Source organism: Sorex fumeus, unplaced genomic scaffold (genome assembly GCF_029834395.1).
Source record: "Sorex fumeus unplaced genomic scaffold, SorFum_2.1 ptg000067l, whole genome shotgun sequence".
In the NCBI taxonomy this organism is placed as follows: Eukaryota; Metazoa; Chordata; class Mammalia; order Eulipotyphla; family Soricidae; genus Sorex; species Sorex fumeus.
In genome coordinates this window covers 881,318-900,419 of record NW_026606124.1, presented here as the reverse complement: position 1 = coordinate 900,419, position 19,102 = coordinate 881,318, and the positions used below count along the sequence as shown (strand labels likewise).

General features: G+C 45.6%; 1 protein-coding gene across 1 annotated transcript in view; it reads left to right on the top strand.

Moving 5' to 3' along the window:
• Positions 1-19,102, top strand: part of SCAPER (S-phase cyclin A associated protein in the ER) — a 377,689-nt gene that overhangs the window by 207,343 nt on the left and 151,244 nt on the right. Inside the window, exon 23 of the mRNA XM_056128752.1 lies at positions 15,689-15,801. Within this exon, the coding sequence (XP_055984727.1) occupies positions 15,689-15,801 (113 nt within the window). The remainder of the gene's footprint in view (positions 1-15,688; positions 15,802-19,102) is intronic.

Here is a 19,102-nt window from a genome sequence, read left to right as displayed (position 1 = left end):
TTGCTTCCTTGGACCGTTTGGGTTTCCAGCTTTCAGTTTTCAGCTCTGGCAAACAGACCTGCCTTTCTCATCAATGTGTGGGCGATAGATCTTTCTTTTAAATGATCGTTAGTGGGTCTTTTTTATGAGACAGAGCCCGTTTGTTATCTTTCTTTGAAGGTTTTTGTTCATTCATTGTGTTTGTCAAGTGCATCATCTCTGTTTAGAATTTTTCTACAACTTTAGTCTCTTTGGTAAAAGAATTCCTCTGCTCCTGCATCACAGTTCTTATATCATTGATGTTTCAGTCTGTGTGTATTGATGAGAACGTGGCATATTTCCCTGATTTTCTCCATAACAGTAATTTTAAATGTTTTATGTTTTATACCCCATTTGGATTCCCCCTTTCAGTGTCGTTATGATTTATTTCTGAAAGAATCAAGTGGACTGTGGCAGAGAGATATTGTCACTTCAGTAATGGGCCTGGTGTGATGACAGCGTACCCCTAAAATATATAAACACTTACATTCTTGTAAATCAAACTGACCTCAGTGAAAAAATACATTTAAAAAATACTGATCTCAGGGCCAGAGTGATGGCATAGCTGCAGCCAACCGGGTTTCAATCCCCAGCATCCCACATGGTGCTCCGAGCACCACCAGGAGTAATTCCTGAGTGCAGAGTCAGGAGTGACCCCAGGTGTGCTCCCAAAATAAACAAAAATACTCCTTTCAGAGAAATTTTCTTTCTCATTCTGTCACCAGATTCAGTCACTTTGGCATTTGCTTTTTGGGGATTCTGTTTGCTTTTTCAGAACCCGGGATGTGGCTTAGGGTGGGGATGGGGGTGGGAGTTGGGGAATGGGGCGTTGGGGCGGGGGGCACTTGCTCTGTGAGGGGGGATTTTCTTGATGAGACTCCCTGCGTAGGGAGGGTCAGTACAGCCATGAAATTCCTCCCTGTCCCCTCCCCTGATGACAAGCCTGTTCTGTCTGAACCCAGTGACTGTAGACCGACGTCCTTCCTCCAGGCCCAGCGGTGGGAGTCTGCAACCATGAGTGGTCTCCTGAGTACTCGATCATACCCTGAGTTCCAGCATGGGGGCAGCATGCTCTGCACCCAAGGCGCTGCTGCTCCTGCACTGCCAGGCCTTGGGGTGGGGAGTGTTTCCGCGGCTCTGGCAGCCTGGCTGATCATGCCCTGTCTGCCCAAGTCACCGGGACTTTATATAGTCCTGAGTCTCCAGCCCCACCACACCCCCTGATGGGCCAACACCCGATATGAGGATCCTTCTGTCTGTGAAGAGGCTGTCACTCCCTGGAGCATGGTGTCATCTTGATGTCAGACTTGCCGCCGTTGTGGAAACAGACCCCCAAACTAATGCTGGCAAAAGCTTTAAAGGACAGTGGTGCCTGCATGGAGTTGCCCCAAGAATTTTTTTTTCTTTTGTGGGGTGGAGGGGGGGGTTGGGTCACACCCAGAGGTGCTCAGGGCTTACTCCTGGCTCTGCACTCACTCCTGCTGGGATTTGAGAGACCATATGAGGTGCCGGAGATTGAACCCAGGTCAGCCGCATGCTAGGCAAGGGTCTTACCAACCCGACTGTCTCTCCAGCCCCTAAAATACCCATCTGAAATATATTCTAGGCTATGTCTTTGCCTCTTCTAATGCATTTAACTTCCCCAAGAGATTAGATTTGAAGTTTCTTCTTAATATTAAATAGTTTCTCTTAAGATTAATTTTTAGTTACTTGAACGTAGGCCTGTTTTCAAAGCTTCAGTAGCTTCTAGAACAGTGTCAAAATTTCATATTTCATCTAGAAATTTACCATTTACCATTTATCGTACCCGTAGTGCTGTTATTGTACCAGGGGAAACTTGCCAGCCCGGCTTCATTATATTCACCTTCAGGTATTTTTGAAAAATTATTGCCATGTAGGCAACATGGCTCCAGTGGCATTAACATGTGTGGGCTTGTTGTACCAAGTTACTGTGTTCCTACTCCCCACCACCACCAGAGGTGCCAGCACCTGTCCCCATGTTCTCTATGTCACCTTTGGGTATTTTCGTTCAGTGAAACAGTATTAAGAGCATACTCTAAAGAGGGGCAGTATAGTGATAGGTGAAGCTCAGGTTCCAGAGTCAGACATAACGGATTTGATTCCTACTTACATGCCAAAAGGCAAGTCTTTTTACCGTGCCAAACTTTGGTTTCCCCAGGTAAAAGAAAATGCGAAATGCACCAGCTTCTTGCTGTTGGGGAATGCCTGGGATGTGAAGGGAGGTGTGTGTGCGTAGGCACACGTGCACGTGCGCACACACATATCATAGATACTCGGTGAATGTTTATTTTTATGTGCCATCAACATGAGAAACAGCAGTAATTAAGAGCTAGAGGCCTTGCCCTTTGAGATGGGCAAGCTAGTAATTAACAGTGAACAGTAGTAAGAGCTTGAGAAAATGACTGAAGAAATACAGAGTTGTTCATGGATGTAATATAGAGACTGGATACAATTCAGAGTTCGGCGAAGACCCCTTTGAGGAGGTCACACCAAAGCTTAGACCAATTGAGAAGGTAAACAGTTAAAATTTGAGTGTGAGACAGTCACTTTAGTGCAGTTTTGAGATGTCTCCCCCTCCCCCAAAAAGCCAGGTTATAGCTGATCAGAAATGTTATAATGGGGACTAGAGAGAAAGCACGGTGGGTAAGGCATTTGCCTTGCTTGCAGCTGACCAAGGTTGGATGCCTTTAATGACATGGCACACAGTCTTCAGGGTACTGTCAAAGTGACGCCCAAGCACAGAGCCAGGAGTAAACTCTGAGCACTGCTGGGTGTAGCACCAAAACCAAAAAATAAATGTTGTATGTTGTATACACACACACACACATTACAAGATTACACTATTCTGGCTGACATCATTGAATGTACTAAAAATAAAATATGAAACAGAAAAAATAAGAACCCTCAAAAGTAGGGATTAATATTTATTGGGTAACAGTTTCCTAGGAACTTAACTGGAGAATGGGCTGCAGAGTATAAAGAAGACGATGATGATGATGATCATACATGTTTATGCAGGCCTCTTGATTTAGTCTCCTCAGCAACCACTTGTGGTAGAAATGATGTGCGCTGAGTTATGCATAATAAATCCGCATAACTGAGGCATCAGGAGGGTAAGTCACTTGCCTGGTATCTGATGGCTAGTTGGTGGAAGAGTTGGGATTCAGACCAGTGCAGAATTGTCCTGCAAGCCACAAAGTAGCTTTTAAACAGTAATTAAGTCACAGTTGGGCCTGTGGGGAGCTTGGCGACGTAAGGACAGAGATGGTTTTGGGTCGCAGCTACTAGGGCAAGAGTATTTTGCAATCCTTTATATCACAGGCTTCGCCTCCACAAAGGATTTTTCTGCATTATTTCACTGCAACGGTCAATCGTTTCTGCCGATCTTTCTCGGCCTCTTCCCCGCCCTGCTAAAACAGTGCTTCGTGTCATTTATTGTTTATACTGGAGTTCCTCGAGGGTGCGGGGTTTTCTCAGGATCTTTACTTTTCTCCCCTCCTCCCACTTCCATTCGGATAACTTTGACTTTCCCAGATTGGAAGGATCGGAACTTGCGCACTGACTTAAAGCTAAGACTGCTTCAGACTTCAGACCACAGGCTTTGTATCAACATAAATTAATCATGAAATTTCTCTTCAAATGAACACGCATATTCCCGCTAAAGAGAAATGGATTCGTACTTGGCTTTTTCTGAAGAAATGAGATGAAGTCATGCCCTGGTGTTCGCCGCACCTAATGGCTCCTCTGAGTTTTGTTTGCCTTCCATAAGCTGACTTTTTAAACATTTTTGCTCACCTTTAGGGAACATCTTATCTTATTCTCGCCCGCTAAAAGCCAGCCTCATGTTAGAATTCGCTACTCTTCAGTAAATATTTGATCATGTTTGCTTTAGCAAAATCAAGAAGAAAGACCAGATCATCTGAACAAGCTTTCACAGTTCCCCACAGACGGGGATTATCTGCAATATTTTTAAGGGAGCAGAAGCTCGCCACTATTAAGCAGTTTTCATGCATGGCCAAAGTATGAATTCCCCTGACCATCTTGATGTCCGAAATCAGAAGGGACACTCATTTGTATACCTTTGACTTAACCACATTCTGTGACAGTCTCAGAATTAACTGATTCTGCACTGTTTTTATCCCCCTGTTTTCCTTGTAGACCTCCTAGATGCCAGAGAAAAGACGGTCTCTCTCAGATACTGGGTCTGAGAAAACTGTGCTGAGCTAGTGTTTCCCACCTTTCCTTTGCTTTCCTGGAGGGCCAAATTATGGAGACCCAGGGCTCCCGAGTAGGTTGTCTGCCGTCTGCTGCTCTTGATGTTGTTAGTGCCTCAGCACCAAGTTGTTAACCTACTCGCCTCTTGGGGGGTGAAAAACAGTCCTGCAATAAATATCCTACCAAGGGCCCAGACAGAGAAGACATATGCAGAAACCTCTAATGCGGGTCTAGACTGAAGCTGGAAGCCAAACTCCAGAGATTTCACTGTGTTCAGAAAGGAAGGGACTGTGAGAGACAGTCCTAAATGAGAAAGTATGGAAGCCTTCTTGGGCCACCTGGCATTTCTTCCAACCCTGGTTTCACAGGCAGCACAGCCACCCCAAGGCCTGCGCCCCTCCTGCTGTGTGCACATTCCCCCATCCCCACCCCCAATTTCCTAACAGTCTCAAGAACTGCACCACCCGCTAAAGCACTCTCGGGTTTCAGTGCCTTAGAATCCAGTTAGCTCTCATTTCCTTTTTTCACTTACTTGTGACGGTCGCTTACTTGGCAGTCTTTCACAGTCTCCAAGTCTGGATTATTTAAAAAAATAAATTGGTTTTTTTTTCCATATTTGCTAACGCAAGGTAATATAGGAAAGTTAGTACCCTTTCCTTGGTCTTAAAATTCACTTCACCTGGCCTTTCGAATAGTCCTCTATTCAGCGCCGTGTGTATGTTCTAGATCTGATGGTGAAGCAGAGAAAAAGGATAGATCCTTGGGAAACGAGGAGAAATTCACATGGCAACAGTGGTTTCATACCTGCTGTTGCTTTTTTTTTTTTTCTCCCTACACCTGGCATTGCTCTGGGGTCATTCCTGGCTCTGCACTCAGGAATCACTCCTGGGAGTTTGTGGGCCTATGTAGGGTGCTGGAGATAGAACCCGGGTGGACTGTGGGCAAGGCACGCTCTTTACCTTACCTACTGTACCCTCTCTCTGAACCTGGTTCATGTCATTTTGATGCCATTTCTTAGTTTGGATAAAAGCACCAAGCTTAGGCAGGCTGTTAAGGTGAGCCACAGACACTGGTCTTCCTGTCTGTGGCATGTTCACAGGCGTCCTAGCTGCGGCCTGCACACCGGGCCAGCTTAGCAGACCCCTACCCCGGCGGCCCCAGACACCGCCTTGTTTCCACAGGGAATTGGGTTTTCTCTGCTGTAAGTTTCTGTGTCAGAGCCTTAAGGATTAGATAGCAAGTTCATTGATTCTGCAGATACTTGGGCAGCAGCTGCTTTTGTTGAATCCTGTATAACCTTGATCTAGCCCGGCCTCCAGAGGGCTCGCTGTCTAGTGTGTGGAAGTGTCCCATCAGGTGATCAAGTGTCCAGTGACGTCCTGGGAAAATCAGTCCCAAAACACGATGATGACGGATGGGGAGAAATGGTGGGAGCTGTGGGGACATTCCTCTTCCTTTGCTGCCGGCTTCCCAGAGAACAACTACGAGGTCTAATCCTGCCCCAGGAAGCTGCTCAACCCAGAGTTCACACACACACACACAGAGCACCCCACTACTGGCTTCCCCTCTTGTCTTTCCCACTCCTTCGCCCACAGAGATTCTCTGTGCACTCATGCTCCCGAGTTTCTTGGTCTCCAGACTCGAATGTCTGGTCCACTCACAACACCAGGACAAGATGCATCTATGTAACTATGGCACTGCTGTGGTTAGATGCATCACATTTTCCTATAAAGTAGGGAAAGGAAGGAAAAAGCAGCAGCCCAGGAACCTCCGTGCATGGGGGTGGGGTAGGGAGGGTCCTTCACTTAGGGTCCTTTGTCTTTATTTGATAGCCCAGTCACTGGGGAAACTGGTTGTAGGGCCCGAGAGAAGGGATAGTGAGTAGAGCACTTGACTGTCATGCAGCCAACCTGGGTTTGATCTCTGCATCCCATGGTCCCCCAAGCCTTGCCAGGAGTGATCCCTGAGCACAGAGCCAAGAGTAAGGCCTGAGCAGAGCTGGGTGTGGCTATAAAAGAAAGAAAAGGAGGGAGGAAGGGAGAGAGAGAGAAAGAAGTATGGGAAGAGAGAGAAAGGAGAGAGGGAGGGAGAAAAGACGGACTAGCCACATGGTGTGTCCTGAGGAACTTGTTAAAGGAACTGTTTCCTCTGTGCCCATGGAAACCAAATTTTGCGTCCCTCATGACAGCAAAGGTTCGCCCTGGACTGCGTTTACATTCAGCCTCTCTCTGAGGAGGTGTCGGGCAGGTGGTGTCTAGCCCAGCCTTGCAGAGCGTGAGGGTGAGGGCCGTCATAGAAACTTCTTAGTGACTTGTGGGGCTGTGGCCTCCGGTCATCTGCCCCACACGGAGAAGCCCGGAGCACTCAGCTCTGTGTCTTGTGTCCTGCAGTGCCGGCCCGCCTCTCGCACCCTCAATCTCACTTAGTCTGGATGAGAGGTCCAGTGTGGCACAGTTCAGCTCCCTCTGGGACAGCCTTCCAAAAGGTCCACACTCTGATTAGCATCACAAAGGAAGTGACCCTCCCATTCTGCGCCCCACTTGCCTTATTACCTAAGCCTTAAGGCTCTAAGTCATGCTTTTATTCTTTTGGGTGTCACATTCCCACAAATTTATCACCTCATCTTAGTGACAGTTAGTTGATCCCAGAACCTGAATCCCTTCAAGGACACAGGACGAAAAAACACAAACACAAAAACCAAAAACCCCAAGCCTATACATTTGTGTCAGTTGTGGGAATATGAAACTAGCATCAGAAGGTTTATCAGTTCATTATGATTGCTTTCTTGAAGCTGGCCTTTATAGATAAAAACAGGGAAACAGCGATGATAGCCTTGGAATGTCATGTAAGTTTTTCATAATGGAAAGAATATACTCCCCCCAAATTTCTTATCAGTACCTTCGTTCTGTACATGGGGCAACTGAGTTTTAAATTTACGGACCGAGTGCCAAATCTGCTTGTATTGTCTCTAACCAAGTCTTAAGGTGCTGGCAGATGCTCAGGACAAATCAAGCCTATCCTGCTAATGAACACGCACACCATTTCCCCATCTGCCACCTCTTCCTCCCCAGTCACAAAGGACATAATTATGGTCTATGGAGAAGTCAGGTACAAAGGCTACCAGCCCTTGCAGGGCCGCCAAAGATTAACAGCTGCCTTGCCTTTGATTGGGAGAGGTAATAACAGTTACTCTAGTTAATAATTGAATGGATTCCCAGGCCATGTAATTCAGATTGAAGCTGTCATTTTTGCTGGCCTTTAGCTAAGCTGGGTTATTAGAATGTGGAGCCGCTAATCCTATTAGTCAGTTGTCAGTCTCACAGCAGGAGAGGAGCAAAGGAAGGGCGAGCTATTAAGGTGCCACGCCAGGTAAAGCCTCACATTTCCTCTCAGGAGGTCTTTTTTTCATGCAGTCGGTACATTAAATCACTTGTGTACAGAGTTCTGGTTTCATGTATTTGGGACAAAGTATTTGGAAAAGGAGGCAGGGAGAAGAAGTCACCCACGTTTCTAAAAGGAGGCGTTGCCAGCCATTGAACAAACTTTGGTCTGTGCATCCTACACTTGACCCTGACTGATAATGCAGGGATAGAAAAGTTTGGACTTGACAGTCCAGTATGCATGCGCACAAAGAACTCTGGGGTAATGCAGTAAGTGGAAAGGGCCACGAGAGAAATGCAGTGAAAAATTCAGAGGGCTTGCTTGGACTTTAGTTGAGGGGATCGGGTAAGGCTTCTCGAAGAAATCACATTTGATCGGGGTCTCAAAGGACTGAGAGACAGCTTTTGGACATTGTGAGTCGAGAAGGGGCCTGTTTAGTTGGAGAAAATCATTGCAGTGAGGCATTTTTAGCATACTTGCCCTTTTTCTGAGACGTCTATCCGAACAAACACTAGATGGTATATTTGAGGAGTGCCAGTCTTGCAGCGGTATTAAGACATCCAGGAATATGAAGAGAATTGTGTATAGGAGGCCCTGGAGTGTGGGTAAGAAGTTAGTGTGGAGAAAAGAGAGGAGAGGATCTGGGAAGTTCTCTGCATCCACCTGGTTCTTGTGTAATTTCTGTTTTCAAAAAACTACATGTATTTTCATGTTTAGAAGGTATTTTGTTTCATTTTCTTTTTTTTTTTTTTTTTGGTTTGGGGACCATACTCAGCAGTTTTATTTTAATGGGCTGGAGCGATAGCACAGCGGCAGGGCATTTACCTTGCACGAGGCCAACATGGCCGATCCGAGTTCGATTCCTCCGCCCCTCTCGGAGAGCCTGGCAAGCTCCCCGTGACGTATTCGATATGCCAGACACAGTAACAACAAGTCTCACGATGGAGACGTTACCGGGCCGCTTCGAGCAAATCAATGAACAACGGGAGGACCTTTTTTTTTTTTAACACTTCATCAGTGTGTTCACTCTTTTTTTCCTTCCGTCTTTCCATTAAACCCACTAATTTTTTTCTTGGGCCCTATTGATTTTTTTTTCCTTGAGTCATCCTTCCACTGAGCCCACTGATTCTTTCTGTTGAATCCACTTATATTTTTCTTTCTGTCTTTCTGTTAAGCCAACTGATTTTTTTTTATTGAGCATTTTTTCATTGAGCCACCGATTCTGTCTATTGAACTCACTGATTCTTTCTGTTAAGCCCACTGATTTTTTTTTCTATCCCTGGATTGTTTCAGCCACCTTGGTAGAGAGAGCGGGAACAGAGTGCTCTGGCCAAGGGGCTGGACCGTGATGCTCACAGGCCTCTATGTTGCATTTTCTAACCCAGCATTTCTCAACTGGGAACCATATGCCCTCCCTTAAGACCCCTAGGGCGTCCCAAGAGGACCACAGGTGATAGTAACATCAGTAGGGGGCCATGGCATGAGAACTAGTGCCAGCTGGTAGGGAAGGGGAGGATGGGGGGCACAGGAGGGAAACAAAGTCAGAAGGGGGCCACGGCTGAAAATGGCTGAGACTCGGGGCCGAATGTATCTCAGCACAACAGGGCACTTTTGCTGCGTGAAAGAAATCTTTTAATTTGTTCATCCTTGTGGTCTGTCACTCGCCCATCAGGCAAAACATTCCTGGTTTACGCCAGAACCAGGGCTGCAGAGGTGAGGCCACTGTCCACCTCTAGTAGGTTCCTAAGGAAATAGGCCCTGAGGTGGGATGATTTGGGAGGAGCAGGAAGCAGGAGTCAGGGGAACACCCAGTCCTGCACCTCTACAGCCCATTGTCCAAGCTCTGGAGGACTCTCTGATGCAGAAGTTCCCCTGACCAGCCCCCTCTGACTCCAGTGTGATATTGGTGGGGGTTTGGTTTGATTCTCACAGTTCTTCATGCTTTGAGCATTATTTCTTTGAAAAGCTTCAAATGATGAATTAGAACTCCCATTTCAGTTGCACATTAGTAAAAATTTGACCTCGAATGGCCTTTATCAACTTGAAATGGGCTTATTTTTCCTGCTTAATGTCTTTTAAAGCCGGCGTCTTAAGTTTTTCAAGAGGTCACATCCATGTTGTTGGCACTGCATGAAAGGCCTGGAGTTTTATTTTGTTTTGTTCTTCAGCACAGATGTATATATTACACTCGTCTGCTTTGACTCAGTCCCCTTCCCCTCCTGCATCGCTCTCCCGGCTCTCTCCCAGTCCCAGTGGACAGGTTGCGTATGTTGGTGCCTGCATTCATTCGACTTGAGACTTGATATAATTTGTCTTCAGGTTGAGGTAGAGAGAGAGAGAGAGAGAGAGAGAGAGAGAGAGAGAGAGAGAGAGAGAGAGAGAGCAGCATATAAAGGCTTTCCATTGAAACACACCTGAGAGCACTTGTGGAGGGTTTCCTTCCGGGTGGATACTAAGAAGACTCAAGGTCACCATTTCCCTCGAACTTAAAAAACCAGATTGAATGCTTTGGACTTCGAAACTCCATTTCAGGGAGACACTAAGCTCTGCAGCGTATGCAGCAAGAGCATAAAGGCTGGATTTTCTCCTGGGATCACACCAGAGAAACGGTCAAACTGTGTCTTCATAGTTTTCATCATGGAAAACCGTCTTTCACCTTCTTTCTCCAAACTGTCCCTCAGCAGGGCTGGAGGAACAGCATAGTGGGTAGGCATTTGCCATGCACGCAGCCTACCCGGGTTCGATTCCCAGCATCCCATGTGGTCCCCCTGAGCACCGCCAGGAGTAATTCCTGAGTACAGATCCAGGAGTCACCCCTGTGCCTCTCTGGGTGTGACCCAAAAAGAAAAAAAAACTGTCCCTCAGCAACCACAGATGGGGCATTCACTGAATGCCAAGTCCCCTCAACAAGCCTGGGGGTGCAGTGATGAGCCAGAATATTCAGAAAGCTCAAAGGATAGGGGTGATGCACCCATGAATAGCTCACAGATTAACCCTTCATGGAGGAACAGTGAACACAGAGCTGCAGGTGTGTGAAGGGGCAGGGCTCACCTGCAGGTGGGGTAAGAAAAGGTCAGAGCAGGGCGTGGCGGCAGCTCTTAGGAGAGGGAGCAGATTCTGAAGAATCGTATCAAGGAAGATGGGCTTTATCCTGTGGACAAAGAAGAAGATATCCACGTTTTTGGTTGGTTTTTCTGTTAGCTTGATTTTGGGTTTGGGGACCATACCCCGATGTGCTCAAGGGCTATTTCTGTCTCTGTGTTCAGGGATCACTCCTGAAAATGCTCAGGAGACCGGATGGGGGTGCCTGCGATGGAACCAGGGTTGACCAAATACTAGGAAAGCCACTTACCCACTGCCCTCTCTCCCCAGCCCCAACTCTCGAATAGTGACATGATCATATATACTATTAAAAATACCATCCACAGGGCACAGACTGGTACCCAGAGCAGCATTGCTCAAGCTGGAAGCCCAGGCTGCCTCACTGTCACTAGAACATGTGAGATTAATACACAACTCAGGAGCAAGTGTGAGCAAATTGACAGTAATTTTATGATATTTGCATATAACATTTTTTAAATGCGGGTTTCTATATCTGTATCCCTCCCCCACATTTATTTAGCATTTTATTTGTATTATTTTTGAAAAAAGACTAATTTACAATGGAACGAAAACCTTTATTTTTATTTTTAAACCTTTTTATTTATTTATTTTATTTATTTCATAGTTTTCATCATGGAAAACTATTTGGCTTTTTGGGTCACACCCAGCGATGCTCAGGGATTACTCCCGGCTTCACTCTCAGGAACTACTCCTGGCAGTGCTCGGGGACCATGTGAGATGCCAGGGTTCGAACCCGGGTCGTCTGCATGCAAGGCAAATGCCTTCCTGGCTGCACTATCGTGCCAGCCCCCAAAAACCTTTTTTAAAATGAGGACAAAAACCTGACTATCTTAGACAATTAGGGAAGCACCGCTCTAGAGACTGGACCGGTTTGCAGTTATGCCTGGCTCTAGAAATACTTGGAGGTTACGATAGCACCTCATGGAAGAGGCAGGAGCTGGGACTGGAAAGGAAGGAATAGCTGTGGAATAAAGGCAAGAGTTGGGAGCTGTAACAGAAAAGGAAGAAGCAAAACTTGGAGCTGAGTTCACTGAAAGCTGGTTCCTTGGCCTCTTCATTGCTGTAAATTTTTCCAGCCATTTCAACATTTTTTATTTATTTTAATGTACTCCATTTTGAATAGCACTAAACATTTCCTCTGTACTTTCATTTTTATTTTGACCCAGAACCCCTCCGCCTTTCTACCCTCAGCTGTAGCAGCTTCCCTGCTCTCACAAAACTACTGGTGGAAGAACAAATCACTAACAAATGAAATCCAGAAAACAGCCGTGTGGACTCCATGATCTCACTTATATGAAAATTCTACAATAGATAAGACTAACCTGGTGCAGTGAACAAACTAGTGATGGCTTCGGGGAGGAGGGATTAACTGAAAAGAGCGTGAAGGGAATTTTTAGGGTGAGGGTATCAGTAGGGTCTTGACAAGCACTTGTCAAATCAAGTTGAATAGGACTCAACGTGTGAGCTGCTCACCTAAGAGTGAAGCAGACTTGTAATTTTTGAACATAGCCAATAGGGGCTGGAGAGACATTACAGGGCTAAAACGCTTGCCTTGCATGCAGCCAATGCCAATTCCATACCTGGCACTGTATGTGGTCCCCTGAGCACTGCCAGGATTGATCCCTGAGTACTGCTGGGTAAGGGCCAAAAACCTCCCGAAAATAACTAAAAGATTCAATAAGTATAAGATGGTCCACTCTCTATTGATTATTAGGAAAAGGCAAACATAATAAATGCGTGAGGTAAAATAAATAAGATGCCACCACACATCTTTAGAATGACCAACGTGTAAAAGAAAGCTGAAAACCCAAGTTTAGGTGTGAGTGTTGAATAATTGAGATTTTCACCGTGGCAAAGCGTGTACTTTTTCTGAATACCACGGGAAGCTATTTGGCCTTAGCTGATAAAATGGAAGCTACCAGCTCCCCACTGTGAACCAGCAGTTCTGCACTGAAGAACGTAGCGAACACAAGAGCATATCCATATGCCCAGATACACATCCAACATGTGTAAAATGGTGTTAGCTGGAGTCTCCACAGTAATATCCAAGTATCATTTGAAAATGACCCAGATGATACTTGGCAATGAAACATTCAAACAAGTTGAGGTGCAGAATCACAAAGGAATATAGTATAGCAAGGAAACTGAGTAAAATACTGCTATAAGCAGCAGTGATACGGATAAATTTAGGGGAGGAATTAAGAAAACCTACATACTAGAGAATACCTAAAGCATGGCTCTACTGAAAAGACAAAAAGAACCCACAGTTTTCAATGTCAGGATAGCCTTAACTTTGGGGTTATTACAGCGTATTATATAAGGGTTAATTGTTTTTGCTTTGGGGTTGATTCAGGAAGTATTTAATTCTCCAGGCCTTTTCCATCACACAATTAGGGTGGATGTAGTTTCTGTTGGGTGTGTGAGATGCTAACATAAAAATGATAAGATGATTATTGCATTCTAATTATGTTAATATAATATTCTGGCATAGCACAGCAAAGCCTGGCAAGCTACCCATGACCTATCTGATATGCCAAACACAGTAACAAGTCTCACAGTGTTACTGGGCCCGCTCGAGCAAATCAATGAACAATGGGAGGACAGTGACAGTAACAGGGAAAAAGAATGACACATACTATGGTATAAATTACTAAGCACATGAGCTTTTTTAAAAATTTTACTGATTATTGTTTTTTGCCCAAAGAAACATTCCTCATTAATGACAAAATTAATTCTTACTTCAGGGGTCTCCCCCCAGTGGCACTTGGGGTCCTGGGGGCCACTGCCAGTGATCCTGGATCCATGATGTCACACTGCTTAGGTCTTCAGAGTCACTCCTGAAAGTGCTCATGGGTCACTGGGGCTACACCTAGAGGTCCTGGGGGTGGCAGGCTGCGACAGGGGGTATGCAGTGGTGAGGCTAAAAGTCAGGACATCATGCATGCAGGCATGAGCTTCCGCCTTCTGAGTTATCTTCTCAGCTCTAGATGACTAATTTTTATTCTTAGAAGTGTGTGTTCTTGTCTAGAAACACGATGGACTCATTTTATACTCTCACTATATTTTATTGTGCTCAAAGTTTGAGTAATTGAATGCTCCCCCTGCAAATCTCTACCAGGACCAGTGATTAATAGTCCACATCAAGGTGGCAGTACACGATGTTTGGAACAGCAGAAGAATCAGGCAGATGTGCACAACAGAACCTGCCTGCAATTCATCTCTCTCCTTGTACCTCCCCGTCCCCAACCCCCACTGTAAAAGACAGCATGGTATTTCTAAGAAAGTTCAGGAATGGATAACCAATGGTGTGATATTAGAGACAACGAGAGGGGGTCATGGCTGAGTATTGCGTGGGAATCACAGCTTGGTGACTTCCTTGCAGACATTTACGCTGTCACAGTTCTGGAGGCTGGACTTCAGGGGGCCGTGTGTTAGCAGTTTTGGTTTTTCTGGAAACTTCTCTCCTTGGTTCATAGAGGACCCCCTTGTCGCTGTGCCTGCCACCAGCTTGCCCTTTGCACAGGCACACCACACTGGCGAGGATTCTCATGAGGACAGAGTCATGTCCAATCTGGTCTCCACCTTAACAGCCTCAGTTTCACTTACCTGCTTTTTTTTTCTTTAAGTAGAGATCTTATTGGCATGAAACAACTTAAGTCGTCCCCAGCACAGGTTGTAGAATAGCATCAAAGATGCTGTGCAGGGTTCTGATTTTTATTCCCAAGAGAAGAAGAGTAAGGTGACAATTTATATTCTGGTAGTATTTAAGGAAAACTATTTCACAGGAGTAGATGTGAGCAACAATTTCTGTGTGTGTGTGAACATACATAGAAATAAGTCTGTACAGAAAATGGCAGCGCCATCACTGAGACTTACCTGCTTCTCACACAGTTACATTCCGAGGTGCTACGTGTTGCGCCTTCAGTGTGCAAGTGAGCTCAGACTGTAGAATAGGTCAGACTCCCGGTTTTTACTTATTTGATGCCAGTTTTCTATGTGCACTTCACACAAATGTGCTTCCAGAAAATTCCTCGTCCCCATCCCAGAGGGATGCTAAGAACCTTTTGTGAGAGAGGTTCTGTCCCACCGAAATGGTGTATTATTATTTACTTAGTTTTTTGGACCACGCCCCCAGTGATATTCAAGGGTTACACCTAGCTCTGCACTCAGGAATCACTCCTGGCATTGCTTCTCTCAGGGGACCTAATGGGATTCCAGGGATCAGCCGTGTATAATGCCCTACCCACTGTACTATCGTTCCACCCCCACATTATTAGGAAATTATGTAGGAATGATCATAGTTGCTGAATTCTAAATGGCCTCTTTAATATTCTCCCTGAAATAGCTAAAGAGGTTGAAGAAAGATCCAGAGGAATAGTGGACTATTAGGTTAACATACAACGGAAGAGAACAAGTTCTGTGAGAGAAAGCTTTGTGCAGGACAAACTTTGGTTTGTCTTTGTTAAGTGATTGACATTCCAAAATGAAGACTTTTTTGTTTGGTTTTGTGTTTAAAAAAAAACATGCATGGAATGACTTTTCCTTCTGCTTGGATTCCCTTGTCCCCTTTCATTGCCTTTGCCTGCCTGAACATTTCAACTTTCCAGAGAAGTAGTTGGTTCCCCCATTGGTCTCAGAACCCTTTCCATTTCCTTCGGAGGTACTTATGGAAATAAAAGTCCTCTTCTATTTATAGTCATTTGATTAGTGTCGGTCTCATCTGGTAAGTTTTAAGCTCCACAGTGAACATCAGCCATGTCTTCTCTGCTCACCACTTGGCCTTAGCACCGCCAGCTCTGAGTCCGCATTCAATAAATATTTATAAAATAATTGAACCAGCAGAATGCCTCACACTCTAACTAAATATTTCGTTTGGCTGTAATTTTGTTCCTGGGAAATTGGGCTAATTTCTGTTTGTATTTCTGTCTAGAATGTGGCAGATCAAATTGCATTTCAAGTTGCTGGTGGATTAACGGCCCTTGAACACATTCTTCAAGTAGTCCCAGTCACCAGTGCGAACACAGTTTCACGGGTTCCTCCTAAGTGAGTATAGTTTTTAATCTGTCTTCCACGTTTCATTGTGAATCATTTCTGCCCTATGGTTTCCATATGGGGTACTTCAGGAAAATTGCATGTGCGTTCAGGCTTGAATAGCAAATGCTTATTGCCCTCCCCATTAGGAGGGAAAGCAGAGGTGCTCACAAAACTTAAATTGGGCCTAACTGCCTTCTAAAGGAAATCTCTCTGGCCGCTTGCCTTCTCTAATCCTCAATCAAGAATTGATGAACTCCTTGGCAGTTGTAACTGCTTACTGATAGAAGTAAGAAACAAAAAACACACTCTTCTTGTGGCATTAAAAAATTTAAAAGGGGAGTGTGTGCATGGAAGTACATTCACAAAGATCAGAGCTGTGAAATTTGAAGACATCCCTAAAGTGCAAGAAGAGAGCGCCAGGGCCAAGACTTCCAGAGTCCGGAGTCCTGGCCAAGAAACTGGACTGAGTGGCAGTTGGATCGTCAACTGCAAATTGCCCTTTGTCATAAGGATCCTGTCAAGCCTTTATTTTTTTTTATTTTTTTAAGTAGGTAAAACAGTAGCTTTAATTTACCCAAATAGTACATTTTCAAATCCCAAAATACTCGACATTTTATAACTGTCACCACAGTATTTTTTTTCATTTTTTATAATTTTATTTCTTGAATTACTGTGAGAGCAGTTACAAAGCTTTCGGGTTTAAGTCTTGGTCATACAATAAAACACCTGTACCTTCACCAGTGCCCATTCTCCACCACCAAAAACCCTAATATACCCCCATTCCAGCCCTTCCCCCTACCTGTGGGGCAGATGATTTCCACATTACTCTCTCTCTACTTTGATTACATTCAATATTTTGATACCATTATTATTTGGGATTTTATCCCAACACTCAGATCTGCTGAAAAAGCAGCACTAGACAATTTGTTTTTCTATTGCTGGTTATGAATATCGTATGGTGTCTCATGGCTGCAGTACTGGCCACACGATTTTGGAATTCCGAAATTTTAACAAATCTGGAGGGATTTCTGCCAAAACCTGCTGGGTTCCCAGATTTGTTCCTGAGTTTCTGGGATCATGGCCGTTAAGCAGCTTGATCAGGAGCCAGAAAGGCCGTTCATGGGCGGCAACTCAGGGTCTCATTGGGACGGGGAGGAAAGGGCCGGCTCCACCCCCATCCCGTGAGGCCCCGCATGTCTCGTCACTGAGGGCCCAAACCTGACTGCCCAATGGCCTCTGGAGGATGAAGACCACTGAGCCACCTAGAGGGAGCAGGCGGAGGAACAACACCCTTTCCCCCCTGGGGTGGCCTGGCGACAGTAACCTACTGTGGGGTCCGGACACATTTCTGTCAAAAACCGCTGGGTTTTGAGATTTGTTTCTGAGTCTGTGTGATTATGGCCATTAAGAAGCTTGATCAGGAGCCAGAGAGGCTGTTTGTGGGTGACGACTCGTGGTCTCATTGGGATGGGATGAAAAGGGCCGGCTCCACCCATCCCATGAGGCCCCATGTGTCTCAGTCACTGTGGGCCCAAACCAGACTGTCCAGTGGCCTCTGGAGATGACGGCTACTGAGCCGCCAAGGGGAACAGGCCAAGCATGAAACCTGTTCCCACCTGGGGTGGCCTGGCGCCGGTAACCTACTGCAGGGACTGGTCACAGTTCTGCCAAAAGCCGTTGGGTTTTGAGATTTGTTTCTGAGTCTCTGGGATCATGGCCGTTAAGCAGTTCAATCAGGAACCAGAGAGGCCATGTCTCCAATTGTATAGCTGAGCCAGAGGTGGCTTGTGGGTGTGTCTCCCACATACCTAACGTTTGGCCGTTTACTTTCTTGGTAAACGTTGCCCCAAGTGTTTGGGGTCAAGCCAAAGGCACAGCAGCAATTCTGGGGTATCTGCATCATCTGCTGTTGCAGTCACCTCACAGGTACAGATTAACCTGCTGGCGGCACCATACCCCCACCTGTCGAGCCTTTAAATCCTGTCCTCTTCGGTCACCCTTTGGTCCCCAGCCACCTGGAATGTAGTAGCGGACAACATTACTTCATTATTTTATTATTTCCTATTTATGGGTTGTAGCATGCATGCATATTTTCTGGGAGTAGGCGGGGGAGGGGACAACCCATAATTTTAGAAATTAAATGAGAAGTTTTGATAAAAATTATTTTCTTTCCCTGAGAAATTTTGCGGTGCCTTAATAGTTATCCTGTAATTATTTTAGGCAACTTCCTATAAGTGTCTATTTGCTGCCAGCAAATCTTTCCAATGCGAGATAAAGAATTCTGCCTGCTTCTGAAAATCTTAAGTTTTGTTTGGCTGGTGGGAGGGTTGGGGGCATGGAGTGTGTGTGTGTGTGTGTGTGTGTGTGTGTGTGTGTGTGTGTGTGTGTGGAAGGGCCACTCCCTGTAGTGCCCGAGACCACCCCCGGGCTCATTGTTCAGGGGTCACCCCTAGTGATACTCAGCAAACCATATGTGGTGCTGTGGATCAAACCAGGTTTGGTTGCATGCATGGCAGCACCTTACCCACTATATTATCACTCCTCCAGCCCCTGAAAATTTCATATTTTGAAACCTTTCTGAATCTTCAGGGGGTTATTTAAAATTGAGTGGACGTAAGATGTGGTATTAAGAAATCAACCATCGCGGAGCTGGAGCAATAGCACCGTGGGTAGGGCGTTTTGCCCTGCACACAGCCGACCCGGGTTCGATTCCCAGCATCCCATATGGTCCCCTGAGCACCACCAGGGATAATTCCTGAGTATAGAGCCAGGAGTAATCCCTGAGCATCACCGGGTGTGGCCCAAAAAGCAAAAATAAATAAATAAAGTTAAAAAAAAAAGAAATCAACCATCTTAACAAATGTTCCAATAAAATTTTCTTCAATGCCGACAAGGTCATTCTGAAGTTAGGCAGTTTGCGCTTCAAGCTGTATGCATCTTTGGGCCAGTTCATGTTATTCTGCCTCCCAACTTGAATGGCAGAAAATAAGTACAAAAGTATGAATGATGTGAATATTCTGCCTTTTCTTTGGTTGAGGCTCACCACCATTATTTTTTTTTAAAAGGCCCTCCCGTTGATCATCGATTTGCTCGAGCAGGCCCAGTAACGTCTCCATTGGAGACTTTGTTGTTACTGTGTCTGGCATATCGAATATGGTCACGGGGAGCTTGCCAGGCTCTGCCGTGCGGGCGAGATACTCTCGGTAGCTTGCCGGGCTCTCCGAGAGGGGCGGAGGAATCGAACTCGGGTCGGACATGTTGGCTGCTTGCAAGGCAAACGCCCTACTGCTGTGCTATCGCTCTAGCCCGC